This window comes from Caenorhabditis remanei, chromosome III, assembly GCF_010183535.1.
Source record: "Caenorhabditis remanei strain PX506 chromosome III, whole genome shotgun sequence".
NCBI classification, from domain to species: Eukaryota; Metazoa; Nematoda; class Chromadorea; order Rhabditida; family Rhabditidae; genus Caenorhabditis; species Caenorhabditis remanei.
Window position 1 is genome coordinate 7,460,913 of NC_071330.1, and position 13,941 is coordinate 7,474,853.

General features: G+C 38.3%; 4 protein-coding genes across 4 annotated transcripts; 2 read left to right on the top strand and 2 right to left on the bottom strand.

Moving 5' to 3' along the window:
* Positions 1 to 383: 383 nt before the first annotated feature.
* Positions 384 to 2,052, bottom strand: GCK72_009741 (uncharacterized protein; the record flags this gene model as incomplete). Its single annotated transcript, XM_003113246.2, has 5 exons — positions 384 to 524; positions 579 to 787; positions 837 to 1,114; positions 1,160 to 1,300; positions 1,826 to 2,052. 5 exons carry the CDS (start codon positions 2,050 to 2,052, stop codon positions 384 to 386), a joined length of 996 nt encoding a protein of 331 aa, XP_003113294.2.
* A 648-nt stretch (positions 2,053 to 2,700) lies between these two features.
* Positions 2,701 to 5,731, bottom strand: GCK72_009742 (uncharacterized protein; the record flags this gene model as incomplete). The annotated part of the gene is made up of 8 exons (XM_003113310.2): positions 2,701 to 2,815; positions 2,987 to 3,108; positions 3,158 to 3,246; positions 3,290 to 3,415; positions 3,465 to 3,924; positions 4,417 to 4,496; positions 5,060 to 5,153; positions 5,567 to 5,731. The coding sequence occupies 8 exons, from the start codon at positions 5,729 to 5,731 to the stop codon at positions 2,701 to 2,703; spliced, it is 1,251 nt and encodes a 416-aa protein (XP_003113358.2).
* On the top strand, positions 3,293 to 5,747 carry GCK72_009743 (uncharacterized protein; the record flags this gene model as incomplete). Its single annotated transcript, XM_053727515.1, has 2 exons — positions 3,293 to 3,426; positions 5,633 to 5,747. 2 exons carry the CDS (start codon positions 3,293 to 3,295, stop codon positions 5,745 to 5,747), a joined length of 249 nt encoding a protein of 82 aa, XP_053587092.1.
* A 5,681-nt stretch (positions 5,748 to 11,428) lies between these two features.
* GCK72_009744 (uncharacterized protein) lies at positions 11,429 to 13,849 on the top strand (the record flags this gene model as incomplete). Its single annotated transcript, XM_003113100.2, has 7 exons — positions 11,429 to 11,674; positions 11,719 to 12,318; positions 12,560 to 12,708; positions 12,753 to 12,930; positions 12,976 to 13,422; positions 13,473 to 13,586; positions 13,637 to 13,849. 7 exons carry the CDS (start codon positions 11,429 to 11,431, stop codon positions 13,847 to 13,849), a joined length of 1,947 nt encoding a protein of 648 aa, XP_003113148.1.
* Between the last annotated feature and the right edge of the window lie 92 nt (positions 13,850 to 13,941).

Genomic DNA, 13,941 nt, shown 5'->3' on the forward strand with positions numbered 1-13,941 from the left:
GGAAACCGAAACCCGAAACAACCTGGAAAAGTTGGGAAACAGGTTCACACTTTATTACAGATGATGAAGCAAATACAGGTGGAAACGAAAGTGTTGAAATGAGTTAGTCAAGGGAAATTGAAGTTAGGCGACGATGATGGAAAAGGGGAAGAAATAAAGGAATTAATTCAATGCAAGTGGGCTCAACCGGATCAAAAAAATGTAGCCCACCGATATTCTCTTTTCTTCACAGAACGATTATTTTTAGAGAAGTTTAGGACGAAAATGTAAACGAGCTCTGACCGGTATTTTTTTCAATTTACAAATAATTGCATCTTTCTAAATTCGGATCTGGAGAAATGCATTTATCTGAAAAAAGAAACGAAGACCGTTCGAGTTTATGATTATTTGGCCTCGACTGGAGTGATTTGAGCTCCAGTATATTCCTTTGAAGGTGGTGTGATAGTCCAAGTCGTAGGGAGATTCTGAGCAGACTCGTAAGCTGGTGGAGCATTTTCGTAGTTGGGTGGCATGTCATCGATGTTCTGAAAAAATATAGGCGTTTGTGACCTACAAGAACGGAAGTCTGATCTGTTTACCATCTTTTTCGGGATTGATTTGACCACTTGAACAGCTTCTGGAGCAGGACCAATTGGAGACTCGTGGGTGGTACGGTAGAAGCGCTCACGGAAACGGAAACGGCTGTTGAAAGGCTCAAGAAGAAGAACAGAGGCGAGAAAGATCAGACGGACGAAGGATTCGTATTCAGAGAACATGAAGCGAGGAGAGTGGGATGAGAACATTTGGACTAAAGTTTAATGAATTTAAAGTAAAGATCGGATTAAAATTTAACTTACATTCCATGTAGCACAGTGGAACAGATACAATGATACCGAAGATTTGAAGTGATTGGAATTGACGAATGGCATCTGATTGGTCAGCAGATGGGTCATTGATATTCTTGATAGTCATTGCTCCGTACAAAAGAGTCAAGATGAAAAGGAAATGTCCAATATGAAGGAAAAGGAATGGAATATTGGCAATATGTCTCATCTTGTCATGAATATCAAATATTCCGTTGTAAAACGACATGCTGAAAATGAGTCCGAGAGCACATGGGATTCCGATACGCATTCTAAAAACAAGTTTTTTATTTCTGAAAAGGCTATTTCCAACTCACGTCAATTCACACTTTGACATTCTCCTATCTCTTTTAATACAACAGATCAAACCACAAGCCATCAGAACACCTCCCCAGATGACGAGAAAGATGTACGAGCAGAGCATGAGAGACTTGAAAACGGAGTCACGGAAAAAGATGCTGAAAATCACAGCATTTAGTAATTATTATTTTCTTAGACAAAGGGCATTACAGTATGCCAGAAAATATCATCATTAGATCTTTCTCAGAAAAGATTCAAACCATGAATTAGTTTTCTAAATATCAGATTGTTATCAATAATTATTTCCGAGTGAAATTTCAGTGAACGTATACTGAATAACAAAATCTACCGTATCCTTTTCGGAGTAACATTCAATTAACGAAACATTAATCAAATGTCAGTTTAAGAAAGTACGGTAGCCATGAGAGAAAAAAAAAATTGGTCCTCTTTTGGCCTCAAATTGAGCGGCTTTTTGATGCTCTTTGCGCAGTACTTCAAGTTATCATCAGTGGTCTCAACCTACATTCATAACCTATACGTTTTTTTAAATTGAAGAATTCATGCCTAATTAGATAATCCTGTTTCTATGCAAGGATACTCTAGAGTTTTGAGACATGTGTCGAATATTGAATCATGTGGACGATGACGTCATACATTAGTTCTAGCTCTTTTCAAGAACTTACTAATCGAACGTTTTCATTGCCTCCTTGATATCTTTCATCTGAGAAATGTCCACACCGAAAAGAGCCGAATTCATGATGATTGGAAAAAGATTGAAGAAATACGGGGCAGTTGAATAGGAAACGAATAAAGCCAGAGGATGTTCACGATCTTCATTACGAGTCACCGATACATGCAACCAGAAGATTGCCAAATCGGCAAAAGTATTGACGATCGAGAAGAGATACATCTCGATTGGATGTACAACTTCTCGAGTTTTCTCTTCTTTTACTTAAACTCTTCTGACGGCGTTTTCAGTGAGAAGTTCGACAAGAAATGAGGGTTTGTCGACTGGCTCCGCTGGCTCCGTTGTCTCCCAACTCCACGTTGCTATGGGGATATGCTTCTATGTTATAATTATCAGTTGAGCCATGCATGATCAACAACACAATTTCCGATCAGAGAAAAAATAGTGTGCGTTGCTTGAGAGGCAGCGAATTTAATCATGCGATTTCCGTCTAGAACTTTTTTGTTTCGAGCTGAAAATGAAAATGAAAAGTTCACAAAGTACAAGAATCTGATGAAACGAAAGTTTCATTCGAAGACTGAAAAATGTGACAAAAAGTGCATAAAGTCCCGTAATAGAACGAAATGAAGTAGACAAATTATTAAGAATTACAAATAAATCAAAGACAGAAATATACAGAAAAAAGGGCGAAAGTGAGGGGAAACCTGAAACTGAGCATTTAATTTTTCGGTCACCGGGGGAAAGAATAAGTAAAATTATTGGAAGAGAAGAAGAAGAAACTGGGGAGAGAATGGAAGAGAGATCTTCAAAAAAAAGCCTGGAATTCGAGAGAATAAAGAAGATATTTGTGAAAACGGCAACTAGATTCAGTTAGGCTTGACGACGGAAACGGAGAGAGAATCGAGCAGTTCTTCCATTCGGATGATAAATTACAAAGATTTGATTACTCTCGGATACTGTATCTTCTTTTGGACGATAACAGCAACTGAAATGGAATTATATATTCATTTTTCAAGAAAAAATGTTTCTCTAGCTTCATAACGTGTTCTTAAACTGTTCTGAAAACTATTCAATTTATCTCTCAAAACAACTATTTCTCACTCTCGAAAACCACTTTCCGCCTATTGTTCAAACAGATTGTTTTTCAAAATCTCACCTTCTGAATCCAGTAAGCCGTACATCCAGTTTATGTTTAATCTCAACATATGATTGACATCCGTACGAACATGGGAATTCTCCATCAGACAGACGGAAACGAACACGAGAACCATCAGGAACCTACGGGAATTTTAATTTTGAAATTAGTAATCATTGGGTATAAACTAACAGAAATTCTCCAATAACAGTGAACATCTCGACCAGATGGACTGGAAAGAGTCTGCCATTGATCAGATGCGTGGATTTCTCCTCCACAAGCTGAATGAAAATAATGTGAAATATAATAAACAAGAAAACGAACGAGATGGTTGTAGTCTGCTACAATCAGCTCCTCCGAGTCCTTCTGGACAACGGCAAATGTTACAATTATTTGGATCTGGATATCCTCCGGCCAGACAATTCAAGTGGTTTCTTCCTTGACATGCATCTGAAATTCAGGTGAGTATCTTTCAATGAAACCTATGGAAAATACTCACTTGGACAGTAGATATCATTGATAACTTTCGCATCCAAAAATGCCATTTTCTCAGTTCCCATTGTTGTGACATACTTCAATTCCTTTGGTACAATCGTGAAATCCGATACTTTGACTGCATGAGCAACTGCGTGATAATGCATCAAACTACCGTAATCATATGGAACTCTTCGTGGTGAGACCTGTCGAATACCGAATGCTTGAAGCATTGATCTGAACGGCATGAATGAAGCTGTCGCCTCTTCCATCACATTTTTCCAGTTGATTGAGATATGACGATCACGATCAGGTCTCTGATGAGTGTGCCAGAAACCAAGAGCATGTCCAGTTTCATGAGCAACCACGTACTCTTCAGCACATTCTGATCCAATTATAATATCTTGGTGTCCTCCATTTCGTCCGATGTATTCAGTGAAGCAACTGTCTCCTTTCTCCAAAACATATCGGATGGCGTCACGGCTCTGTGAGAAAAATATATGGGAAAATTATTCATTTTGTATGGAAAATAAAATTTAAGAAAAAACAATCAACACCGTGTGATTCTGGTTTATGTACCCATAAAAGATACGGCTCTGATATGTTTTTCTACGAATGTATTATTTCTAGAGGGACTGGAAGGAAACGGAAAATAAATATATAATCAAACAAAGTTTTCTAATCCAAAACAAGTGAGTTCCAATACTTTCAGTTACCTTCCCATTCTTGATAATCAGTGACTGAAAATGTGATAAGAATCTTTTAAATAAAATCTATACTGAAATAAAGATAGAAACATAGATACCGAAGTCATCGATTCTCTAGCCAAAGCAAGTTCTATAATACGGTTTGTTCAGAAAAGTTTCTAAATAAGTTATCCCTTTTTATGGAGTTCTGAATCCCGGTAGAGTGTCTATCATCAGTCTGATTTGTGATGCAACATCTAGTTTTCAGAAACATACAAAAATTCTGCTCACCTGCATATTTTCCCGGAACCTCAAGCATGTTGACTCCTCCCACATTCGAATTCCACGTCGGATCAAGCTTTGGAAGTTATCTGAAATTAAAACATCTCAATTGCTCCAAATTTCTCTTCCCGAAACATAATTCCATTCCGATGGCATTCCCGAGGTCAAATCGGTCGGTAAAAAAGGAAAAAAATGATTGATGGTATTGTCAACCGTGGTAAATTATGTGAAACGAAACGGCATGCGACAAGTTTTTTTCAGCAGAAGCAAGGCCGTGTGACACTTCAACCCAATACTTGACTTTCAGTTTCTATTCATCGTTGAACCTTTCAAAAGAAATGATTTTAGGATAATTTTGTATTGAATATCCAATTTAGAGGTACTTCCTCATAACACTTTTTTTAAATACGCGTGATCCTCTATATCTGCGTCTCAACTGTCCACTGTTTGATGCCCTCCTCGGGTACTTTCACTTCATCTGCCAAACTCTCTTTTTCTCTTCGCTCGTGTTGATGATGCTGCGCAAAAACCACATAATCGGTATGGCGGTGTTATGTGTGTGCGCTGTCTAAGCTTCTTACTGTACTGCGAATAAATTGCATAAGAATCAAAAAAGCGTAGATTAAAGAAAACGAAAAAAATGAATACTCACAGTCGCCACCCCAAATTTGAAATGGGATTTCATAGGAATTCCAGTCGTAAATTGGACCGGCAATGACCTCGCGTCGGTGTCGGTGTCGATGTACCTGGAACAGGAAATATTGAGTCGAAGTCTGAGAGACATGAGTTTCAGATCTAGGTTCCAGGAGCAGTCAGGGATATGAGAAGAGAGGGAGAGCGGTTGTAAAAATGATATGGGGAAGACCAGTGTCACGCAATACACTTTCTCTTGATAGGAGAAAAGTGAAACTGAAGAACTTCCTTTTCGAATGGATACGAGTGTTATCATAATGATGGCATTGATTTCGTAAGAACACATGACCTCTATCTTTGCGTCTACTAGATAATGGGCTATGCTAATCCGAGGAGTCTCATCTGGAGCAGACAGTTATAACAGTTAGAACAGACTGTTTGATTAAAGTCTTTGAACTTTCAAACCTCCTCTTAGCTAGTAGCAGAAAGATTTTCTCAATGTTCCCAACTCCGAAAAGTAACTCACTTTCGTTCTGCTAACAGTTTCGATAGTTGTGAAATGTGGATATTTATCAGAAGCCATCACTTCCAGCCCCGGTATCTCAAATATCTTTGATGTATTCCCAAATGCAGCTTCTCCGATGGCAACAAGTGCCAACGGAGCAAGGATGAGCACCAATGATGATGTCATTGGTGCTTTGAGGTAGTTGATACCTGGAATAGAAAGTAGGTCAATTGATTCAGAAGTGAAGAAAAAACAATGAAACGATATGAAGAGGGATCAATGATGAGAAATGTTTTTTTTCGTTGTCCAAACATTCAACTAGTGAATGGCAAATTGAAATCAAAATCGCTGTACCGAGACATCAAGAGACGTAGACATAAAAAGAGAGATTCAGAAGAGAGGCGGGTTACTGTGGGGAGGATGAAGAAGGGTGGCCCTCATATCGTCGAGACTGTCGAAAAAAACAAAAGAGGAGAGATTGTCAATGATGAAAAGTGGGCGGAGCCAAACGGACGGAGTTCTCTCTCTCCCTTCCTCTTTCTTTTCTTATTCATTTCGGCAATAGAAGGGAGTAAAATGAGAAGGACGGTGTGTCTGGTACTAGAGAAGTAGTAGAAGCGATCACAGGGGGATACACCGGTTTGTTGCAGCAAAAGCAGAAGACGATGAAGCTGTGGAGGCAGAAACAGATGGAGAAGGCTGGCCCAAAGTATATTGAGGAGAGAGAGGGGAAGGGGGCAAGTATTCAGATGAAGAAATGAGAGAAAGAAAGACGAACAATCTATATCGGGGTGGAAACGAATAAATGAACGGTCTCAAATTGGTCTCCTTTCAGTTCTGATCAGCTGTTCGGGTCGTCAAATATACATTTTGTTTCTCTCAAGAGCTCACCCCAAAATTCAGAAATTTCAAAGCTATATGGTTATGAACTGTAATAGATTATTGAGTCTGCAAGCAATGGGCATGTGTTAAGGAATGACTCTCAAAAATGTAGTTCTCGAAACTTAAAATCAAATTTCTTCTGAAATCCCAAAAAAAGGTTCAGTTCTGACAGGAATACAATAAGGCAACAAGAAGTTTTAAAATGTTCAAAAAACTTCAGGATTTCCTATCTTGCTCAATTAATCATTCGCCTTGAACCATAACTTCAGCCTCTCCTTTTAACTCAATTCCAACTCCGTTGCAACAGCATGCAGGATGTGTAGGAATTTGGCTCCTCAAAACTCCCATAAAGTGAACATTAAAAAACGTATTGTTTACTTGAAAAGGGAAAAGAATAATCAATTCATTTTAATGTAAGTCATAGATAACAGAGTCATCACCAAAAACTGATGACTCAACAAACAATCTATAATTTTTTTTCTCATTTTTTGTTGTCTTTTCTGGAAAAAAAGACGTTGAATCATAAAAACACAAAGGTCAAAAGACAGAAAAATGTTTGGAATGATTTATCGAAAGAAAAGACCAACAGAACTGCAATTAGACCTTTTGGAAAGAAAAAAATTAAAGGAAAAAGGAGAAAAGAGGCTTCGAAGACCATGTTTCAAGGTCTCGAACTTCTCGAATTGAGACTGATGAAAAGAAATAAAAAGAAGGTAGTTGTGAAAGTAGATTAAGAAGAAGAGAGATGCTTACCGTCCGCCTCTTTTACTGTTGACTGGCAGTTATTAATAATAATGTTAGTTTTATTATGACGGAAGGAGATTATCCCTTTCTTTTGTATTATTATGTTCTCTGTTTTTAGTTTCTGGGCTTATTCAATTTCATTTGATTTAAGTCTAGTTTGATGTGAGATATATCTGGTTGGGAGCATTAATGATCTTGAATATCGTTCGCATTGAAAAGTTCATCATCAAATACAAACGTATTCCACCTGAAAATATTCCGATTTTTTCAGAAGACCCTTGCTCCATCAATTGTCATCTTCCTCTGAAGGCGCTGTTTCCATATTGAAGCCAGGAGAACTTTTCTTAGCGTGTAAACCCACAAAATCTGAAACTAAATACAGCTTAACAGTGGAGATATTCGAAAGTGCTTGAAGAAGTTCGCTAAATAATACGGAAGACATCATCTTTTCATTTCCAAATCAAGGCCAAAAGAGTAGATACAAGTCTCGAGATTGTGTAATACCAACTTCAGGGATTCTGTTACACTCATTTCTATTGTGTCAATCTCGGCCTTCAATATCTAAGGGCAGCACCATGTAAGAGTGTGTTCAGTTTGTCTAACTGGTTTCTTGAAACACTTTTTCTTTTTTTCTCTTCTTCTCTCTACAATTCCACCCCAATTAATGTTTGCACATATAACAGAAAAAAGAAGTAGAAGATGAGACGCGATGCCATAATACACCGTTTAACTGACTGTTTTCAAATTGAACAGACGAAGGAAAGGTGTTGAAAATGACGAGAAAAAGTTATAGGTGACATAAGAAAAAGAAACAAATGACGTGGTATATTGGCAAATGACGTGGTATTAGAGGTGAAAGGTGAATCATGGTTATAAAAAATAAGGGCTTCTGATGGCAAGTTTATCAAGAAGAAAAATGAGTTATTTTGTAGATGTGTCATTTCTGAAATGAAGAGGCTACCTTCTGAAATTGGTAAAATTTCTTAGGGACTCGCATACTCAGGTTGAAGTTGCAGAGCATCCGGTCACTTGTAATACGAATTTTCGAGCACTTTAGAATTCAACTATCAGGATTCTTCTGTTGAACTTGTTTTGAAAACCGTGTATTCTCTTTTTGAATGAAACCCCTTTCAGTGTGTCTCAATTTTTCGTATATTCTCTGAATTCAATTCAGAATTGAAGAGGAAACCTACTTTTTCTCTTCTTCAAAATATAAGAAACGACGACAATTTTTGGACGACCTTCTCCTTTTTTTTTGTTCCCGATCAATTCGTCCTCAATTTTGAAGACTTTAATCGTTGGGAACGTCGTCTTTTGAACAATTCTTCAATGCCCATTGGCATTTTGATCATCGATGCGCGTGTGGCCTTCAACCCTTTTTCGTTTCGGCATCTTGTTCTCGAGATATTCTGATCTCGAAAGGTCACATGGGACATGCATCTACTTCGTTTAAACTTCATAATCATCCTCATCGTCATGAAATAGATTCTTCTCTCAATTCTCTTTTTGCTTGAACCCCTTCTTTACCAAGACATCCGGTTTTTTGAAGAAGAGACGTGAAGACAGAAATCATGTTAGTTTGAAAGGTAGTTACAATACGAGACCTAGTATAGAATACGGTACAAAAAAGGAAAAGGAAGGTGAAGAAGGGGGCAGAAGCTGATTGGAAGAGACATTGGTGTAACATTGGAAAGTATCACACTGGTTTTATGGTGGATGTTTGGTTTGAGAATGAAACTGTTCTGTTTTCGATTTCGCTTTTTTTTTCGGATGAACACAAGACAAGATTACAGAAAGAATATGAGAAAACTAAAAGGGAACTTAAAAACGATCAAAGAGATATTCTGAAATTACAAAACGAAATTTCTGAAGATCTAACGGAGAGACTGTGATGTTCGGTGGGGTATCCTGAGAACATTCAGAGATTCTATTATCTGAATATGAAGATAGAGAAAGTTCATAAAATAAGCTGATATTTTTCACAAACACAGGGATGTTTTCCTCAACATTAGTATTTTTTTTTTGAAAAAACACTTCTTTCTTTCAGATAATGAATTCTAAAAATTTTTTCCTCTACAGCATAGCCGCCTTCTCAAATGATCAGTTCCTCGCTAAAAGCAGGAAAAACAGTTTTAATTCAAAGAGTAACACAGACGAAGATATCAAAATAATGAAACAAGGTAAGTCAATGTAGTTGTCTGAATTAGAATGAAATAGAGACACAGTCCAAGATCAACACTATGAGCTAGCGCAGTCAAAAATTTGAGAAATTTAGGAAATTGGAGAAATTGGAGGGAGGTCAATTGAGAATTAATGCGGTGTGTGGGAGCTTTTTGATAGTTAGAAAACTGATGTTACCGGGAGGCATCATAGACGGGATCAGCTGGTTGAAGCAACTCTACCAGATTCAAAACAGCTTTCAAACTGAATTAGAATGAAATAAAGACACAGTCCAGGTGAATGGAGGATGGTGGCTTTTACGATCCCCCGTGCAAAACTTGTCGATTCTTTTTGTATCGATCCTGCTCCTCTCCTCTGGCTGCTCCATTCCTTTTCTGCTTCATATCTCTCGTCGCTCCAATGCTATATTCGTTGCGGCTGAAAAAGGAGCCCATGATGGTCTCTAAAGTGAGGTAACTTACACTGTTAATCCTAGTGAAAATAGAGGTGGGGGAGCGAATGGGGAGGAGAAAAAGTTGATCGGAGGGCTCTGTAAGCGAGAAATGATGGGTAGAGGTGTGGTCATCGACAGATAGAGTTAACCCTGGCGATTGTTCACGATTGTTCAGCGTGTTAAAATATTTGTCTGAACTATAAACTTACAGGATAAAATTCTATAATTCCCAGTAAGAGCATCCGATGATTTTCCATACAGAATTATATTAAACATCATCTAGAAAAACGGAATTTTTAATAATGTGTTTGTGAAGTATTTTTTACACCTATGGGATACTTTTCTGTTGCTTGTGGGATGTTGTTTATGAGGAGTTAGTGAACTCAGTCATATGAAACAAGTGGTTAACAGGTATGAATTCCAACGAAACTCGTGTGTTCGAACAACAAATTTGATTATTGGAATGCATGAACCTCTGATTTCGGAAGGAATCTGAATAAAACGAAACTGTCTTTCTCATTCTTTTTTCTTCTCAAATTTCATTCAGTAATGTTCTTTATCTGTATAATTAGTAAGTTGTTGGTCAACAGAAACTTAATTTTATTCGCGATCACAGAGATCTCATATTAGTGTCAATTGGGTCTGGTGCAACCAGCCTATTTGGGGTCAGTAGGAAATCTGCGTCGAAACTTCTGACCGGCCTAACTCCCTCTGGATTGGAGCTAGAAGGCTGAAATTTGGCAGGTATCTAAGTTATATTATTTGGATTCAATGTTTATTAAGTAGACGTCAGAAATGTGAAAAACAACAATTAGTTTTTTTGAAAACGACTATAACTTTTTCACATTTGTTCATGAATTGTTCTGAACAGTTTGTGACATCCCAGTCTTCCATCCGACTCATGGATCTCCTATGGCCAATGGTTCTCTTCGCGGTCAATGTCTATTATTTACAGTACGGTAATGTTGAAGATATCGTGAACATGTTGTCTTGCATCTCTTCTCTTTTCTATAATAGTCGTTCTTTATTCCTAAAAATAAGATTTTTTCATTTTGCCTTTTTTTTTACACTTCTCAACTATGCAGTTTTGTATCTTGTTAAAACTCTTTTCTTTTTCAACACATCTGCTTTTTAGATACAAGAAAATGTCTAGAAGTTTCTTCAAATCACCGTGTCAAATCATTAGTATGCCGAGCGTAAAATATTGGAAACGTGTCCTATTTTTTTTCGAATGGCAAACTAATTAAAACTTATTACGTGTCTACTTTTGGCTTTACAAGGTAACTTCGATGTTCTGCTATAAGATCAACAAGGTTAGTTTCTGAACTCATAAGAAAACTGAATAGGTGACATTTATAAAGATCAATAAGATACTTAGAAAGCCTGATTCGAATTCATTAACATCTTCAGAATTCAGATGACAATCGAAAGGCAAAATTTCTTCTACAGATCTCGTAAATCGACACGACCGTCGCTGCGAGACCCGCGCCCGCGAAGCACTAACATTTGAATTTAGAGACCGTCGCTTTGTCGCCAAAACTTACTTTTTTAAAGTTCTAATCTGCTATTTTCAATTATTTTACTCTACTCATTGTCAACTTTTCAAATTTATAAATTATAATTAAAATTGCCTGCTTTTAAAGATGAATCGGGTGCCCAACATTGCAAAACAACCGCAAAAATCTTCCCAGAGAAAGGAGAAGGCCCCTCCAGAGGTTCCGGCTATTATCACCGATAAAGAGCGTGGCTCCTATTATGAGAAAGGGAGATTTTTGGGCAAAGGAGGATTCGCTCATTGTTATGAGCTCACTAATCGAGCCACGCGTGAGGTGGTTGCTGGAAAAGTGGTTCCCAAAACTATGCTTGTTAAGCAATACCAAAGAGACAAGGTAACTAGTTCATAGTATAAATCTGCTTGAGAATAAATTTCCAGATGACTCAAGAAGTGCAAATTCATCGGGAATTGTGCCACAAGAACATCGTCAAGCTTTTTCACTTCTTTGAAGATTCGCTCAATGTATATATTACATTAGAGCTATGTGCTAGACGGTCGTTGATGGAATTGCATAAGAGAAGAAAGGCTGTAACCGAGCCTGAAGCTCGTTACTTTACTCATCAAGTTGTTGAAGGTGTTCTTTATTTGCACGACCTTAAAATCATTCATCGCGATATGAAGCTTGGAAATCTGTTCCTGAACGACGATCTTGTTGTTAAAATTGGTGACTTTGGTTTGGCGACAACTGTTGATGGAGATGAACGTAAGAAAACTTTGTGTGGAACTCCGAACTACATCGCTCCTGAGGTTCTCAACAAAATGGGCCACTCCTTCGAAGTTGATATCTGGGCAGTTGGTTGTATCCTCTATATTCTGCTTTTTGGTCAGCCTCCATTTGAATCAAAGTCCCTGGAAGAGACATATTCAAGAATCCGTCATAACAACTACACGATTCCGTCAAGCTCGACGCAAACAGCGTCTAATTTGATTCGAAAGATGCTTCATGCCGATCCAACTAAACGCCCAACGGCAAAAGAGGTAATTACATTGAACATTTTACTTTCTGAATTTTTGACCAAAAATGGGATTTGATTTATCTTCACGTTTCCTCAAGTTCGAATTTCCATCGTGACAGCATTCTAGAAATGGTTCACGCTCGCGTTAATTGCCCCACATTTTCATTAGAAAAGGGATCGAAAACTGGGAAAAATAGTCTATTTCGAGTTGTTGAGTTGGAACCAAAATGAAATCTCTTCTCATCGGTTTGAAATCACTCCAGGTGCATCGCGACATCTTCTTCAAGTCTGGCTTCATGCCGGCTCGACTCCCTGTTTCTTGCTTGACTATGGTTCCGAAATTCGGTGGCCATGAAACATCAATGATGGAGGAAAACGTGGCGCCAAGAGGAACCGATGCACGGGTGCAGCGGTAAGTAATAGAATCAGATACTTATAGTCAAAATGTAATTTCAGCCCATTGAATGGTAGGGCGGGACTGGCTGCTTTGCCACCTCACATGGTGGCGAACAATGCTGAACGCGAGAAAGCTCAACAGCAAGCTTCTGAGGCAACATTCAGAGAACCAGAAGATGCTTATCTCTCGCAGCTTTTCCATCAAGTGGCTGTGCTTCTCGAGCAACGCATTCCAGGGGTAAGAAAGAGTTGATGTGTTTGTCTCAAACACTATTCTTTGCAGATTGAAGAGGAAGAAGCTGCTCTAGATGGATATCAATCACCGGAGTGTCTCCCAATCTTTTGGATTTCGAAATGGGTGGATTACTCGGATAAGTATGGAATTGGATATCAATTATGCGACAACTCAGTCGGAGTTCTGTTCAATGACAACTCTCGTATCATGCTTGACCAAGCAGGAAATGAATTGACTTACATTGAAAAAAGCAATAAGGAACATTATTTTTCCATGCAAAACGGAGAAATTCCGATGACACTCAATAAGAAAGTTACCCTCCTCAAATATTTCCGGTCTTACATGAACGATCATCTCGTCAAAGCTGGAGAAGGATCGGAACAGAGAGTTGGAGATGACTTGGCTCGTCTCCCAACCCTGCGTGTGTGGTTCAGGACTAAATCTGCCATTGTGTTACACTTATCCAACGGAACTGTGCAGATAAACTTCTTCAATGTTAGCTCAACCTAAATATAATAACTGTTTTCAAACCATTTCAATTTTAGGATCACGTCAAGATGATGATGTGTCCTCTGATGCAAGCCGTCACCTTCATAGATCAGAACAAACGTATGCTCACGTATAAACTGAGTAACCTGCAACGCAATGGTTGTCCGGAGGTATGAATCAATTCTGAATGTGAATTTAACAATATATGCTTTCTTTTGAGAAATTCCTCCATCGACTGAAATATGCTAAAACCATGATCGAACGGTTGATGAGTGACGCTAACGTCGTTGCCCATAACCCTTCCAGACAAGCGGATGTTCCACGTGGTATGGCATCTGCGCGCTCCGCTTCCGCTGGTTCACGAGGACCAATTCACAACGGAAATCATCTCCCACAATCAGCCAGTGGATCCAATATCCATCCACGTCGATAAATAAGTCCCTGATGGCATTTCTTCCAACATTGCTCACACCCTGACTAGTTCCAAATCAATCATTCATTTATTCAAAACGTTTAACCATTATT